This window comes from Motacilla alba, chromosome 2 (genome assembly GCF_015832195.1).
Source record: "Motacilla alba alba isolate MOTALB_02 chromosome 2, Motacilla_alba_V1.0_pri, whole genome shotgun sequence".
Classification (NCBI taxonomy): domain Eukaryota; kingdom Metazoa; phylum Chordata; class Aves; order Passeriformes; family Motacillidae; genus Motacilla; species Motacilla alba.
The window spans coordinates 63843302-63861372 of record NC_052017.1 but is presented as its reverse complement, the minus strand read 5'-3'; the positions used below and the strand labels follow the sequence as shown (position 1 = coordinate 63861372).

Here is an 18071-nt window from a genome sequence, read left to right as displayed (position 1 = left end):
CCAATTCCTTGCTACATTGCTTTCTCTTGTGGGTGGGAGGCTCATCGGACCAGCTGATGAAAGTAAGTAGTTGAATGCCTTGGCAGTTAAATATGCTCTTCCCTAGAAATGAGATTTCGGCCAGAGGAACTGTTTTGAACTAGATCAAAAGAAGGAGGCGAGCACCTAGAAGCTGGTGTCATAATAGTTAAGGTTTAAGGTTTAAGGTTTAATCTGGAATCTCACCTTAAGCTCTTTAGTGTAGGTAATGAACACTGGCGTGCTGTAAATCTGGCTGTTGTACAGAGCTACAGCCATTGTACCTTTGCTCATTTTTGATATGCCTTCCAGCATCTTCTTTTCAAGGGTTTTAAACCACTTTTAAAACCAAGGAATCACTGAAGCATTGAAGTTCAGTTCTTTTCTTTGCTCGGGGGATAAGAGATCACATCTCCTGCATCGTGATGAAATATTCTAATAATAGGAGCTCTTCTAAAGAGTCCTTGGATGAGAGTTGTTGGACATTAATCAACAACAAGCTCTTGTCATTGCAAAGTGGTTAATTATTGTTGGGCCCAGCAGCTACAATTCATGCTATTTAGACATTTGTATCTGGTATTTATGATCATGTACAGAGTGAAATTAAATGCAAATGATAGTTAAAGAGATTCTTCATCACTGAAACTATACAGAGTCATCAAAGAATGAGAACCTTCCCCCTTGTTGGGGCAAGCAGCCAGATACAGAACATAAAACTTGAGCCAAAAAACATATGTATGCATTTACATAATGTAAAATGTTATACATTTAGTGTGGAAAATGGTACAACTTTCTCCTAAATTAAATTAATTTAGCCTTTCACTCTGAAACTGATCTGTTTCATCCATCTAAGGAACTTGAAGGAGAAATTGGCTGTAAAGCCTTACACAGTTGACTGAGGCAACTCCTTTCTAATAGATGCAACTTCAAGTGGACAACGGAGAAAACAGAATCCTGGTGGTCACAGTTGATAAAAAGCTCTGGAAAGCTTTTTATCCTCAGCAAATCAGCTGGAGGAAAAAAACCAACAAACTTTTCTACTTTTATCTTAGGGTACACAAGTTTTTTGTGTGGTTGCCTGTTTATTAGTACTGTCTGGTTTAGGAGTTGTGCTTAAACACCTTTGTTTGCCTTTTACCTTGGCCTTGTTTGAAGGAAGAGTAAAAACAAAACAGCTTTACTCAGGAACATGGCCCTGGGAAGCCTCACTAGTTATCTAACTGCTTTAAAGCTCTGTTACATTCCCTTCTCTTCCCAGGGAGGAAATATGGCGGTGCCGCTGTTGAAGCAGCAGTGGGAGTATGGCTTTTGAGAGTAAGAGTCTTTGGTGGTCAGCGGTGATCAGGCAGGGTCCTCAGCATGCCACAAGACCTAGGGAAGAAGGGCTAAACCTAGGAAGTCACCACTAGGGTCAGTTCTGGGTGGTGGAGTAGGGAATGTTCTCTGTTCTTCTACAAAACTTCTGGCACACAGAAAGGTTTTTCAGGGTTATTTCAACCATAAAGACAAAGCAGGTTGTTGTCTTCTGGAAGTCAGAACATTCCTTGGGGAGCATTATTTATGATTTCTATCTAATAAGAGGGGGGTTTTATCACAAGTCAGGGGCCTGTTTACAGGCATCTTCAGAGAGCAGTAGCTACTTCTGGGCAATATTTTCACAGTAGCTGGGCCCAGATCACCTCCAGAAAGGAAGCTGAATCTGCTTTGTATGTTCTTGAAAACTGCTGTGCTTGCTAGCATATTGTGTACTCGACTGAACCTTACCTCCATTTGTCTGGAAGCTTCCATATTTTAGAAGAAGCCCAGTTAAACAGCACATCAGGAGAGTGCACTAAGGGTGTACACTGAACTGAGCCCCTGAAGCATTCCAAATGGCCAAATGTTTGATCTCTAGGAAAAATATGTGAGGCACAGGGTGATGAACACATAGTGCAGTAAGGAACTCCTGCAGATCCAGATATGTTGAGGATTCAGAAAAGAATAAGAACAAAAATTATTTGTCTGCAAAATAACTATGGCACAGGGAAGCCTTAGCAAGTGCCTAATTCTCTAGCACATGGAAAAGATTTCTGGTCTTCAAGCACAGTTTTGAAATCACTTACTCCTTTATCTTCAATGGCTCTGTTTAATACTACTTTTATATTCAATCAGGTATTTTTAAATGGAAATATGCTTAGCAGTATTAAAAAAAAAAAAAAGGCAAACCAACCCAAAAGATCTATTTAATAATTGGTAACAAGTAGTTATTTTTTATTCTTCCTTGTTCACCCCACTCAAACCTTTACCTTTTACCAAGATGATCATTTCAAGATCCAAAGTAATATTAAGTGTTTCTACAGTGACTTTTAGAGGGCAGAATTCCCCAGCTCCACGGCAAACAGCATTCACGCCCTTCTAAAACGCTGCAGCCCCGCGGGTTGTCATTGAAAGCTTGCGAAGGCCTGGCCTCGGCTGTTTCCTGCCATCTGGTGGGCACTCGAAGTTACTACCTCGATGCTTCTGATTTCCGTGGGTTCTTAGTTACCGATACTCTGAACAACAAGGCGAGTATCACAGAACGCGGGAGGGCTGAGGCTGGCAGGGACGTCTGGAGTCCACCTGGCCCCTGCCCAAGCAGGTCCTCCTAGAGCCGGTTGTGAAGGGCCATGTCCATGGGACTACTGAATTCTCCAAGGAGGCAGACTCCCTTGCATCTCTGAGCGACCTGTGTCAATGTTGGTCACTTGCACCTGAAAACAGTTTCCTGATGGACAGAGGGAATCTCCTGTGTTTCAGTGTGTGCCCATTGTCTCTACTCCTGTCACTAGGCACCCCTGAAGAGAGCCTGGCTCCCTCCTCTTTGCACCCTGTTCTATTTATAAAAGTTTGACATCCATTGAAGCTTTTCCCAGGAAAAAAAGCTCTTTACATTTAGACACTTAAATTAAAAACTCACCTTCCCTTTTACGTGTGTTTTACTGTCTGATTGACCGCATCTGTACTAGTGAATATTTGACCCATGCAGGTTTATAGAAATGAACTAATTACACCATACATATTTTTTCTATATCAATATATGAACCAAATTTACCGTTTTACTGTTTTCTGTTTTGGCAGTGGTACTGACTTTAGAGCATGACCACAATATTAGTGTAACACAGAAATCAAGGGGGGTACATCTTGTGTGACAGCATGCAGTAAAAAGAAGATCAATGGGACCTTAGGGATGCTCAGCAATTAGTAGTTCATTCCTTGCTGGAATCAACCATCAAACACAGATCAGTCTTGCTGCTGAAAACTTGGTGGCTGCAACTGCTCATGGTTGAGATGATTCCTCAAATGACTCTTCGCAGTTTGTTGGCTATTTCTGTTCGTAAGATAAACTTGATTTTCCACAAAAGGAGTTTTTAACCTTTAATTGTACACAAATTCATGTAAAGTAGAAGCAGAACTTTGTTGATTTAGCTCTCCTTTGTAATTTTGAATTTAATGACAGATTGCAGGGAAAGAACAGTGCAACCTACTGGAAATGTATGACAAGTATTTTTTATGGTGACCAAACTGAACTGACAAAAGGTAGTTATAGGTTTGTTGTTGTTGTTTTGTGGTTGACTAAGAGTGCTGGATATAATCTATTTTAGAAGTCTCTCTCCTACTTTTCTGGTGTTTCAATGCATTGACTTAGTATCCTTCTCTTCAGTTGAAGAAGTTGACCCAATTGCCTTGGGTCTGTCCATGCAAGGCCTTCTTCCTTTTCTTTTAAACTTCTGCCCTCTGACAAAGGTCTGAGGTGTGCTCACACTGTCAGGCACGTGTTGTTACTTTACAGGACCTATTTCTGCTAAGTAACCAGTCAAAGTAATGTACTTAACGTGAATGTTAAGATGAAGGTCTAGCCATGAAGGAGTTTGCCTTCAAATGTTTAAAGAAGAATCAGATCAGCTTTCATGGACTTTGTATTTGATAGGGGAGTTAAATCCCTCAGAGGAACTATAAGAATTTGCCTCTGTAGTGACTCAGGGCTGTCTTGCTGCTTTCTGTTTATCATCAGGATTTGATACCTGGTTTGTGTCTTACCTCCAAAGCAGTAAGTGGCATCCTGCTGCTGCATAATGCCTTGTCCCTTCTTTGATGCTGTATGAAAGAAAAAGTCAGTATCTCAGGCCAGAGTGCTCCAGAAGGAGATTATTTTGTGGAATGCATTGCAATTATGATTTAAGGATTAAACAGCCCTTCAACAATCCTTTTATGATGACAAGTATGTGATGCCCATTTTTCAGAGATGAGGCATATCCAATTGATATATGGAGTGGACCACCTGTGATTGAAGCTATACAGAGAAACAACAGGAAAAGCTAAAAATAGAAGGCAAACCATACCAACTTGCACTACATCATGATCATCTCCCTAGACATAATCCCTGGAAGATACTTCTAGGTGTACCTAGAAGTGAGAATCATGAAAAGTTCAATTTGCTGGCTGTCACCAAAGTTATGTGCATAACACGTCAGGTTTATCTGCCAGCATAGAGAATATCCTCTACTCACTGCGAGGTGGATTATGGCAGCACAAGTGGTGATATTTTAGTGAAATGGAAGGAGGAGCTACTTTTTCTCACTCCAGCTTTTGAAACAGGGTTTAAGGAAGAGAGAGCCTGTAGGACAAACAGTGCAATAGGTTAAGCTCTGAACAACTTTGTTTTTAAACAAGTACATTTTCCTTTTTATTTCATAAGAAGTTTACTGTTGAAAAAATGATATATATTAAAGCAAACACAATTATACACATAGGTTAAACACCAGATAGCAAAACCGTAAGGAATGAGCACTATTGGTTGTATTGTATAGGGTTTACAATCAAAGGTATACTTAAAAACCCTTAAGAGTTAATGTACTTCCAAGGTAAGTTAGGCACAAAATTTAGCTTGTAACTAGCTCTGCAAGCATCTCACTGTGATTTAACTGATACAAAGTATTAGAAGTGATCAAAACCATAAACTGACTTCTAAAATTTTTTAAGTTTTATTTGTACTATGTGCTGAAATAGTACAAATGTATACAATACTCCACGTTTGTTAAAAAAAAAGCATAGGGACTGTAGAGTCAAAGGGCAAAACCAGAAATGACCCCTTTATTTGGGCTCAGAATTAGTATGGCATAAATCTATGGCTTTGCTTTGTGAACATATTTGTAACTGAGTAACTCCTACAAATGTGGGGAAAAAATCAACCCCAAGATGATACTTTAATGAACATGATGAGTTACAATACAAATATTTTAAAGGAACCTTATAAGTAAGGGAAACTAGCTGGTATCAGATGTGTGTGTTACTTGGTTTTCTGTATAAGATGCAAGATAAAATGTGAAATTTTAAAAAGTGGGAGATTGTGTCAACCCCCCCTCAAAAAAAAAAAAAAAAGAGGGGGAAAAAATGAAATCCAAGGAGCAAAAAACCTTCAAGTAATTTCCTGCAAGGTTTTAGCATTGATGAGGACCTAGCTTAGAAAGAATTACTGATTTGCAAGAAATGAGAGGGCAGCAAGTCTGCGAACCATAGTAAAATCTTACTTCACAGAAAACTGTGTTATCTTCTAAATATGCATATTAAAACCACTTTTGATTAAATTACCAGATTTTTTTTTCATTTTCAGTTAGCAAAATGTATTGCTGTGGTGCAAGTTGTCCTTTTTTGCTTGTTTGAAACAAAACACATTATGACTGCCACAGAACTGCAAGAAACTGCATACTTTCTACAGGTACATTTTTACTGCGTCGTACAGGAATTGCTTAAAAGGCAAAAATAAACACCTTAAGGTCTTAATGCTGTTTTTGATTAGCAGAAATACAAAAAGGAATGCACTGAAGCAAGATGATAAAAAAAGTGTATCATGCAGTACGTTGGCTTAATGTATACAAAATTTCAAACCAATGATGTGACTGGAGGGTGGGGGAGTTTAACCTATTGCATTCTTATTCAGAATTAAAATTGTATGTGAAGGCAAACTGTGTGGAGACGTGACCAGGACCGGGATGCCTAACAAAAGGGTGCCAGATGTGTTATTGTTCCTAGCATGCAGAGCTAATGCTTGAAGGCCTATGACAGCAGCATGAACTCCTGCTACCTCTAGTTCTTTACATTACTGCTTTGTGTGTGCTGGCCGCAGTCTGGCCGCGGTCAGCGAGTGCTCTATGGCGTGAGGAAGTCAACCCACAATCTCTGCAGGTTCAGTGACCAACTTAGATCCATCCCATGCTGTCTTGAACTGTTCAGGAACCGGAAATTCTTTCTGGTAGGAAACAAAAGCAACAATGATAGTTAAACAAACAGGGGATATCTCATGAAAACTGGTGGAATACTATTAGTTCTACATGACTGCGAAAGCATTGATAGCTCAGACATGCTGGGATTAGAGAGAAGCCTTCTTCATTACCCTAGGAAGTTATTTTACAATGCCACACAGGAAAAAGTCTGATTGCTACCCAGTTTCAAATAGACTTGGTATGGTACGACTTTGCAATAATCTCTCTCACACCATTATCTGCATCAACTAAGTAAATAAGCCTCATGTCAGAAATGACTTCAGATTCCATCGATGTCTGGGTTGGAAGACAGTAGAGAGGATTTAGATGTGGAGATTAAGCCAGGAGTCTAATTTTAAGGACAAAAGCAATACTATAATATGGAAGAATAAAATAAAATAAAAAACCCCAGTCATTTTAAGTGTGATACACTTCAAAATAGTCAGCATCCTTTGTGGGGTACACAAAATGAAGCAGAACATCAAATAAAGTGCCCTTCTATTCTACAAATTCAGTGAAATGATGGGGGATGTTGTTGAGTATTTCTCTGTACCCAGTAAACAAAAAATTATGTGAAGAGAAGGTTTTTTTGTTTAGACCTCAAGGAGGTGTTTTGGTGTTACGGTGATTTTGAGGTGAGACAGAACAAAAGGACTCTTTCTACAAAAGAAATAAGTGAATGTGAGTCCGCTAAAAATTGTTCCCTTTTTACTTGTCTAAAGCTGGGCATCCAGCAGTCACTTTTGGAAATGTGAAGTACAAAAGTTCTCATTACACATTTTATTTCATAAAGCCTAAACCCCTGTACTAAATTCCAGCCCAAAAGACTAACAAGAAATTTAAGTTCTTTCTATGGTCATGCACTGCAATTTCAACTCTGCTCTATTGATGACACCAGGGAACTATTATGAGCACGCTTTGCCTACTTGTGTGTGAAGTGACAGAGCATGACTTTACTAGAAATGCCACTGTGCACAGTATGAAAATTTTACTAGAATGAGAAAGGAACTGGAAAAATGCACCATTTTAAGTGGCTTTTAAGGACAAATGTTGAAAGTAGTACAAAGTACTACAGCTGCTACCCATGTATCAATATCTTTGGAAAAAACAAGTACATTATACTGCATTATTTCACCTGTAGTAGCATTACATTGATCTTAGTTTTAGCCTCATCATCTTCAGACTTAAGTGCTCTTCTGTGAAGGTAATTTCTTTGGGAGATTATGTTTAGATATAAAAAAAGAAGATCAAATGGATAGGACATGAAGCCATTATCCATCAGAATGGAAAGAGAGGACATAATTTTTAAACTCTGAAATTACTTTGTGCCCCAATTAATAAGGAATTCTTCCTCCTGAGATACAGGCACATGGAAATTAAATTGTTTTGGATCATTTTTCGGTGACGTAATTATGTGTGTTACATCAGTTTCTTTCCTAGCAGCTTAAGTGCTCTTAACTGCCAAGACTAGTATGAAACAGAAAGGAAATTTCAAAAAATCTCTCACTCACATAATCACCATCCTGGGGGATGAGAATGTTCATCTCGGATGACTTGGCACTCACAATCTCACAATCCAATGACTCCTCACTGAGGTAGATGTGGCAGCCTTCTGTTTTGTTAATAGAAATGGTTGGCACTTTCCCCATCACCTGCAAAATAAAATTTACTTAACATCAAATCTTAAAATGCAATCAGAGATAGTGTTAATAAAATCCTCATTGCCTTCTAGGTCTAATTTTGGCCACCAGCATCTGATCTATGTGTCACCTGCCTGCGTGACGCTTTGATTTGATTTGTTGGACACTGAAAATTCTTGGTGGTGGTAACAAAGACCTATACACAACAGCAAACCTGTAATGTACAGCAAGCTTTTAATGTGCAGTTTGATGACAGTACTTCTCTGATTCTCTCTAATTTCAATGATACTTTTGTGCTGAAATTTAGGCAGTGTTCACCTTGCTCAGCAGTGAGTATTGGCTAAGAAGTCTAACATGTCAATTTCAATGCAGTAAGGGCAAGGGAAAGACCCCAGCATAAAGTAGCACTCAACAAGGGACTTGTAATACACTCTGAAGACTTCAAAGCTCTTGCAGCAAGTAACAGGAAAGGGTTTTTATCCTCTTCAGGTAAGCTACAGTTCTGAATATGTACTGAGATCAACTTAATTAAATCTCTAAAACTATTTCATATGTCTCTTTAAGAGCAAGAACAAGATTTACTTGAAGCGAGGAAGGGAAATCTTCTCTTGTTTACAATTTTATAGAGTGAAAGATTTCTTCATGGCTAACAGTCTGACTGACTCACTGGCTGTCAGTAGAATTCCTGCTCCTGCCCTCTCTAGCAAGGACGGCAATATACTCTGGACATCAAAACACCAGAGGTTATCCTAAGCCATAGAACAGTGACAGCACATGACAGAGATGTACTTGTTAATGAGAGTGTTTCCCATCACTTGATTAAAGAATTTCTTTCAACTTCATTCCTTAAATGTGGCAGAGTAAACCAAGTGGTCTGTCCTCTTGCATCCCACCCTTATACTGAAGTCTGAGCTACACAGTGGATCAATGCATCTTAAAGTTCCTCTTCTTAAATGGGTTCTTATGCAATCAAGAACAGAAGGAAGGGGTGTTTAAAAATTTTTGCAAACATCTGGCAAGAAAAAAATACCACTGAGATAAAGGAGAGACAAGCAATATGGCACTGAAGTCACCATAGCAAAATCTGTAGGATTAATTTACTGAAATCTGTTGCATTAACATATCATGTATTTGGACATTATGAACTCAGGTCTTCAAATTACTGAGAAAACTGAGGTGCTTAGCACTTGGCATACACCAGCCCTGTGGGAGCTGCTTGATTCGAGCAGCATACAGCATATAACCAGATCCTGCCTTCCTATGTGGATGCCCACTCTGCTCTATGATATACATAGAAGCCTTATGCAATATTCATAGAACATGCTTAATTTTGATTCCAAGAATTTTGACTCTTATAAAAGGTATTTACACTTTATTTGAGTATTAGCAAGCTGGGGTTTTGCTATTTATTACATACAAATTTTTCAGCTTTCATGAATAGTTTAAGAGATAATGATTGAAAATAATGTAATTATTTTAAAACCTCTCAAATAAGTGCCTGGGATCCTTAACTAACTCCTTAACTCCCTCCTCTGCTGTAAAAAGACATGTAGTGATCATGAATAAAACTGATTGTTACACTTCAGTCACTTGCATAAGGTTCAAAATTTAAAAACCCCATCTTGCTCCTACTCCCTTTGGTGGCTGTGACCATTATTTCTGAAGCATGGAGCAGGACTGCCTATATTTAATGTCATACAGCAGGCACAGCCTCTTAAGCAAAAGACCTCACTTTGAAGAGTGGCAGTTTAATATAATAATTAATATTACTTTTTCACTTAAAATAGTATGTCCTGGAGTCCCTTATTGGGATTACACTGTGTGTGTCAGATATAACCCAGTATTAGAGCAGGTAGTTAGACCTCTGTGGAACAGGATGACTGAAGTGCTGTAAATGTCAGGTAGATGTACATTTTGAGCAAGACAAGTGTCGCCAGTAGAGAGGGCAATGTATAGATTTAAAATACGTGTATTTTCTTTTCATGAGAATCACAAGGAAGATACCTCTGATTAAGCTTTTTGAAGGCAAATAAGTATACTACTTAGTTAAATAAAGTGTCACATCACTGGCCACGGAGATTTTTTGAAATCCCAACACTTACTTTTACGTTATAGCATTTAGTTGTCCTTTGGCAGTCTATTTGAACATTTCCATTGAGAGGATAGGAAAAATAAAAAAGCTTGTGCACTAAGAAATCAATTAGCTAACTGCTAGAATTTCTTCTGTAAGCACCACTGAACTTTCAAGTGCTGGGAGTTGCTTAGCATGAAAGTGAGCAGATCAGGGACAGAAGTAACTGTTCTGTCAGTGTACAGATGTCTCAGCTTCACCAGAACCAGAAGGCACTGGGCTACGGGAGGTTTGTTCAGTGATAGTAAATAGTCTTCACAAGCATTTTTTTAAAACATCAGCAGCATTTAGAGCATATAAAATCCATTCGGATACTTCTTACTTTTGTTGTGGCTCTGTGAGTTTTTAAAATCTCTTGTAACTGTATGTTGAGCTTTCCCCCCCCGACTTGTTCTAGGTCTGACTTCATCTCTCAATTGGATATTTACCTGAATCTGAATATCCCTGGAGTTGATCACTTCCACGATTCCCACAACATTGTCAAACACAAGGCCAAACTTTTTACAGTTGTCTAAAATAAAAGCAATCATAAATAAGAAAGGCAAGACAAAAGCAAATACATGCACACCTGCTACATTAACTATGAAAATTCCCAGTCCTGCACTGCATAGCTGAGTGACTTTACTCTTGTAATCAATCATTAAAGTGAATGGAATGATTCAGATGAATTGTTAATCACATAACTCAGTTTATTCAAGATTGTCACTTGAAGCCCAGCTGAGCTACCCACTCACCAATAGTAATTGAGTTGATTTTTCCTTTTATCTGAAGTGTAGATTTGTTACACTTAAAAATATAGGCCACTTGCTTGAGTTCAGTGTTGTTGATGACCAGGTCATTCTTATCCTCTTGATATTCCTATTTCAAAAGAAAGTTTATTTAATTGGTTGTCTTTAACTAACAGTCTTTAGCTATCAGTCAGACAGAGTTTAGTACAATTTATCCTCGAGTCATTGCATCTTCAGTTACAACAGAGCAATATCCTTCCTGTGGCTTAAAATCCTAATCTGCTCGGTGACTAGATCTCTCACCTAACTGACCCTTAGATGACACTGTATCTTTTAGAGTTGCAGAGCTGAACAAGTTAGCACAGACAGTGATAAAATCCATTAATTTTGCAGTGAAGATGTTATGCTCACAGCAATTTAAAAAGGCACTCACAATACTGCTGTTTGGCTCCCATCTGATTCAGACCGAAGAATAGAGCAAGTTTTCCTTCCCCAAGGAAGGAAAATTATATATATATAATATAAGTAGTATATATAATATTATATAATATTGTGAACACATACAGGCATTACCATATACAATAATGGAATAATAGGCAAATAAAACTTTCTTTCAATAGGCTTAAAAGACCAATTACACCCCATGGATGTCCAGGAAAGGCTAGGGATCCACAAGGAAAGTTCCAAGTAGTAGAACTGTAACAACACAACACAGGCAAACGCTGACTGCACCTTATGCAAACTTGATTCCACTGTAATGTACACTGACTGTATATATAACCTTCTGCATGACTAAACTGCATATTCTTTCTGTTCTCTCTTAACCGACACAGTCACATCAATTTTCATTCACAGAATCTTTGGTATATGCCTACATAAATTAACACCCTAACTTTAAACAAATCTCCTTTTTCCATCTGTAGATTGGGCAAAAGGAAAACGCTCCTCTACATTTAAGCATGGAAGACATGCTTGCATGGAATGGGCAATGAAATATAAATGTATAATTCCACTGGCTAGGGAAACTGGAGAGTGTGGTCTGTGATGATTGTCCTCTCTTATTCACAGGAATGGCCTGTAAAAAGGAATTTTAACTAGGACTTGTTTCTGGGGCATTGTCTGATTTTGCAAAGAATTTATATGCTGGTTCTGATGTTCTCCAGTGAGATGAATTAATAAGTGATTCTCAGAGACAAATGAATTAACTTAAGATGTTACAGAGCAGTAAAAGTTGAACTGTAGCAATGCAGAGAAATGGAGGACTCAGCCGTTTTTAGCTGCAACTTTTTTTTGTTGCATGTTAATGACAGACAAGATGTTTAAGTGCTCCTCCTGGTTTGCAATGTGCAAGGTGCAATTCAGAGTTGTGACTGGAACTCACCACTCTCCACTTCTTTCCCTCTAGCTCCAAGACAGGGGCATGGTTCTGCTGTGGGGAATTCTTGGGAGAGGTAGGACTTGGAGTATGGCTTTTTGTTGGAGAACGAACAGGTGGACCTTGGGCACGTAGGCTGGGGTTCTTGTGAGTCTTCTGGTCATCAGAGACATGTCGAAGCCCTAAAAAACCAAAAAAGAAGGGTGTTTGTGAAAGAGAGTCTATTTTTCAGTCCTTAAAGTGCTCATATTGAAGCATGAGAAGTTTGTTTGTAGTCATGTTACATTATTTTCTGAAATTAATTTTTTTTTTAAAATTTCCTCAAAGTTTACCTGGGTAACAACCTGAAGTGTAACTGCTGACATACTTTTAGCAGATCATATAAAAACTCTTCTACTGTGGATGGGCTCTTAGTATCTTCAGAAAATCCCACAATGTCTTCTAGGTCCCTCTCTGTCTGTAGCAAGCTCTCAGAGCTTGTTTATCATGTTTTTCCATCAGAGTTTCTTTTTCTAATTTATGACAACATTTGATCTATCCCTGCTGCATGAAATGCAAATATATCAATCATATGTATTTAAATTTGCAGATATATACTTAAATAACAATATTAATACAAAAAGCTTTATTTCACCTGACATGTAAGACATTTTGACACAGGTTTGTACACTCAATGTGAGTCAGAATGAGGGATAAAACTTTATTGCAATTGCAACTTAAGAGGCTGACCAGCTACTGGGGGCTGAAGATATCCAGCTTGGCTGCCTTAAACTTAAAGGGATACCTCTAAATGGTGTGGATGTCAGGTATACTGAACTTATTTGGTTTCTGTGGCTTTTAAAGGAGGTTTTGGTACACAGCCTTCTCCATGGGACCATTGCAAACCTCAGAAGGATCTGAGCTGCTAGAATGTAACTTAAAAATGCTGAGAAAGCTGTGAAATGCTGTGAAAAATGTAACAGGTCTTGACGTAGTCTTACTCCTGGATCACAATTCGATTTCTTTTCTCCTGACCTTTGGTAATTGCCTCGCCCTGGTTGAGCTGTGCAAAGAGGGCTGAGCGAGATGCAGTTCCTTCGTCCTTCGCGGTTTCAGTATCGAGGATGGGAGGCGGTCCCGGGGGCGGCGGTGGAGGAGGTGGCGGGGAAAGGCAGGAGCCGCTGGTTAGAACAGATCGCATGGACATGGGGGATGCAACAGGACCCTGTTTGAGACAGAGGGAAATATTTTACATACAGTGTTTCAATGAGCATTGTATCACAACAGCACTTATTTATTAACATCCTCGAATGCTGCGGGTTAGGGTGACTCTAGAAAGCCACAGGCTCAGGAGAATTTCTGGCTCCATAATCGAATATAATCCTATGAATCTTTCTCTGCACCTGAGCAAGCACAGCTACAGAGACTGACAGCCCACACTCTACCCTTACTGCAGATTGACTCCACCTAAAATATTTGTCTTAAACACGTCTAAGGGCTGATGTTAAAAATCTTTAACAGTAACTATTCCATAATTTATTCCAGTGTTTACTTACATAAAAAGGATTTTTTTTTTCCAGATAAAAAAGATGTTTTGGTACAACACAAGTAACTGAGAGGTTCATGAACTGTCAGTTATACATATGGAACATGATAAATTGTATGCAAGATGTAAAATGATATTCTTGGAACCTCGGAACTGTTCAAGTTATCTGTAAAGATTCAATTACCACAGAATGTAAAACTATGGTGATTCAAGTCTCTTGATTCTGAAATTCAATTTTTGAGTTTTTAGTTCCATTTCCTAAATTATTTTTTCTTTTTTTTTTTTTTTTTTTTCAGTTGCAGGAGGTCACAGCACACAAGTTAGGAGGGAAGGGGGCCTTGGCAAAGTAAGTAACACAGTCTTTCTTTCAGTTTGTATAATCAAAAGCACATATTTTGGTCTGAATTACAATTCTTACATAGAATATTATCAAAAAGACTATCAAAATTATCTGACTAAAATTTTATAAGAATGCTCTAGCATCCTAGCAATAGATATTAGAGAATATCTGAGAATCACTTTTACTATCCTGCCACTGAGTGTCACTCTGTTCCTACCTCTCTGCAGCACAGAGGGAACTTCTAAAAGAACTATTGAGAAAATTAGATTGGTTCTGATGAGTTCAGGTAGCTACAGAGATACTGTGCATTGCAGCAGCAAATATTAGCAGGTGGGCAGATACAATGGGAAAATTACAGCGACTTATGGAGTCACAGCTCCTCTAACTGGCTACCTTTCTTAAGAGATATAGGAAATAGGTATTTCTTAGCTGGCCTCTGAGGATATTTTTAACCATTTGTAGTACTATTCTGCTTTCCCATAACTGAAACAACAAAGCATTGATCTGATTCATTCATCCCACAGCAGTGGAAACTACAGCTATTTTTCAAAAAGTAAAACTTGTTCTGGCCTGTAATCCCAAACTGATAACAGGAAAAGGGCTGAGGTCCACATGCTCCTTTTTAATTTACTCTTCAGATATACTTAAAAAACAAAATAAAAGTCCAAGATCTCCTAAGGGAATAAGCTCTCTTCTTGTTATTAAATCTTTTTGATCAAATGTAAACAAATAAGAAGAGTCTCCTTTTGGAACCAATTATAGTTTATTGTCAAGATATACTGGGACTAAAGTAGACTGCTTTTAGAGACATTCCAGTGTTGCATGGATACATTTAACTCAGAGCTTCTGCTTACATACTTCCTTTTTATAGGTCAGTGTTTTAGGCTGGGGACAACTTCTTCATTGGGCCCTCAGTTTATAGTGCCTGTTCCCTGCCTCTGCTAATGCCAGTGAAGTTACCTGCAGCAGAGTCAGCAGAACTATGAATTATTGTAATTAAAAAGATATATATATATATATAAGTGGATTTAGTGGTACAATCAGTTATTGCTGCCTGAGGTGCAATACAGATCTTCCCTTTCTGTTGCCTGCAACCATAGCAACTGAATCCACTATGCCCTGGTTATCCAGAATTATGAACATTGCATTTGCAGGGCTTTTTAAAACACTCAGATACTCAGAAATGGCACTCACCACTCACTGTGTGAACATGCAGTTATGAATTATGTATGCTTTATGAAAGACAATTAATAGCAGTAGTGGTAGTGGCTAATAACTTTTAGTCTGAGATGAAAATCTGCTTGCCAAATTCCAGACTGACATCTGATTCCTCAAAAATACCTACTGCTTCCACCTGCCTATCAGTACAGTGCTGTAATTTTCCAGAAACTTGTGTAAGACTCACATGTCCACTTAGAATTAACACCATCTAAATTGTGCAAAGGCTGCAAAGATGCATTAGAGAAAAAAAATTCTGGAAGCTATCCGGGTATTCTGCATATAACACAGAGTGGTAGGTCACTCTGACAGTCTCTTTGCTTCAAGTGTCAAACTCAAGGCGATCACAGACCAATGCAGGACACTCTGGGCTAAAATAATTCTGCTGAGTAGTGTATCAAAGGCAGTTTCCCAAATGGCAAATGAAGTATGGGAATATCAATGCAATGAGATGGAAGTAAAACTCAGAAGGGTTTATCTATGAAAGGAGCTCTCCAGAGCTCTGAAAGAACTTCCTTGTCAAAGTACAGATAAAAGGAAGGATTTTAAACACATTAGTAAAGTTTAGACATGGTTTTGTATGACTGGAGATTGTTGTAATTTATTTTCAAGAAACAGAAGATGTAGGAAAGGATCTGGGAAACTAGGAGCTTTTTTCCTTTTAGTACAGTACTGATGAAAAAACAAGTCTAGTCAAAAATTTCAATTCTTGACCTGAGCAGCTAAGACATTCTAGTCCTTTTAAGTGGGTTTCAAAAGTAAGAAAAAAATGTCTTCATTGCAGTCATGCTGCCCATCTGCCTCTTCTTTTCTTTACAAGCCTGGTCTCTCCACCAAAGTCAGTGGTTATCTCCACTGAGCATGAAAGATTTTGAGTTAGATCTAATTAAGAACATAGAAGTTTTCACACAGTAAAGACACCTGAGGTTCTATCACTCTTCCCAGTTTTTCTTCTTAATTTTGTGCAGTCACAGAAATAAAAGACAGACTGAACCCTGGTTGTTAGCTTTTCTCCTGCAGGGCACATCTTGTCTAGTTTAAGACCTGAGTTACAGCTACACAAGCTAACTGATATTGTAGCATGCTATTTTCAACATCTAGGGCCATTCTGGAAACTGCAAACAATTTCAATCATAAATTAGGCCAGGCAAAATTGAAAGACAAATCACAGGAAAAAAGGTCTCTAAAGTACATGGTTTAACTGCTCCCATCTGCATCTACTGCTCTGCAGACTCCTCCAGTAGGACCATCTCCCACTGAAATAAAATGACATGGAAAAGACAGACAAGTCTCACTAATGAGAGGGTGCACAGACCTGCTGGGAAGAAGGGTACAGTCTAACTCTGGCTACAGTCTTCTTTTCTTTGCCATTTTAATATACCTAACTGAAATCAAACAAAAATTCAGAAAAGGTGAAATTCTTTGTGGGAGAGTGGTTCAGGGAAACTCTCAAAAGGAGGCAGAAAGTGCAAAAGTGAACTGGAAATGCAGAATACACATTTCACTTCTTTCATTCCCTGCATGCCAGGAAGATGGGACCTGTGCTGCACTCAGACACACTGATGACACTGATGTTAAGGGAAACTTAAAAATTCCAAGTGAAAATAGCCAAGTGAAGTAGTTCCAGGATTTTTTAAAATTCATTTTGACATCTATTAATAGTGAACCTCCAAGTTACCAACCTCAGTCACTAGGCATGCTTTCCTTAGTTCCTCTTCTAAGACAACTTACACCCTCAGGCTCTAGAATATTTCTGAATCAGGCTCTTAAACTGTTCTGGTATCTGGTAATACTTGTGTATAGTCCTATCCAATTTCAACAAAAGTTCCCTTCACAAAGTCCATTCATTTCTGTTCTGTATAGGGTGGTGTTTGTGAGAGCTGCTGGGAATAAAATAGCATGTTACATGCCCACAAAAGTTCATCTATCCTAAAGCAGCAGGTGCTTAGCAGCTTTGCTATTTGCAAACAACTCTTCAGATTAACTTCACGCAGATGTTAACAACAGTGTGTCTTTACATAAAAAGTATTAGGAGCCATTTGGACCAGTGAAGGCGGTTGTTTGCAAGCTGCCTTTCTTCCTCTTTTATTTCAGCTGTTTGCCTCCGCAACAGCTGCTGTTCTCAGTGCTGTGGTGTCTGCAGACACCACATCGAGTTATACTGATCGCTGACTGCTCCCGTTAACATGTTTGTGTGGTCAATTTTCCATCATTTGCAAATATGCCCCTAGTGAGAATTAGCAGGGGACGACAGATAGAGTCGTCCTTACTTTGTGAAAATGTAATACAAAAGTAAGCTGTAACTTTTAACCTGGTAACTTTGCATCAGAGTGAACTTGAGTACTTTGAAATGTGCTCCTGGAGCTTTTTGAAATGGAGGAAAATGTAATTCTCTGAGTAAGGTCCTATCAGGAACAGGAGATGCATGCCCTGTGACCATGTACTAAGAGCTCTGTAGGGGATAAAACATTCCAGAAATTTCCCCTCAGGGCTGTCTTCAGCTTCCACCCATGCTCTAAATGGGGTGACAGGAATGGGTCAGGGTTTGCTGCTTGCTGGACAGCCCCCAGCCATCTGCAGAGAGGCCCAAGGGCCTCCCATTGACTGTGGCAGAGAAGCTTCCTTTAGCAACAGTGTCTGATGCTGCTCACAGCACTGGGTCTGATAAATGTCACTGTGCAGTGTTTGCAGGATTGTGGTACGGCCTCAAAGTATATAATATTTCTACCTTCATCTTGTACAATTGGCAGAAGGGTGAGGTACACTTCTTTTTCTCACCTAACTGGCTCTCTGGAAGAAAGAAATGATTATTTATGTT

General features: G+C 38.8%; 1 protein-coding gene across 2 annotated transcripts in view; it reads right to left on the bottom strand.

The window, feature by feature from the left end:
- Window positions 1-3055: 3055 nt before the first annotated feature.
- Window positions 3056-18071, bottom strand: part of CAP2 (cyclase associated actin cytoskeleton regulatory protein 2) — a 71830-nt gene continuing 56814 nt past the window's right edge. For both annotated transcript variants that reach the window (XM_038127029.1, XM_038127028.1), the window contains 6 exons: window positions 13185-13374; window positions 12177-12352; window positions 10802-10925; window positions 10496-10578; window positions 7808-7948; window positions 3056-6283 (listed from right to left, as the gene is read on the bottom strand). In XM_038127029.1, the coding sequence (XP_037982957.1) occupies window positions 6200-6283; window positions 7808-7948; window positions 10496-10578; window positions 10802-10925; window positions 12177-12352; window positions 13185-13374 (798 nt within the window). In that variant the 3' untranslated portion in view covers window positions 3056-6199. The remainder of the gene's footprint in view (window positions 6284-7807; window positions 7949-10495; window positions 10579-10801; window positions 10926-12176; window positions 12353-13184; window positions 13375-18071) is intronic.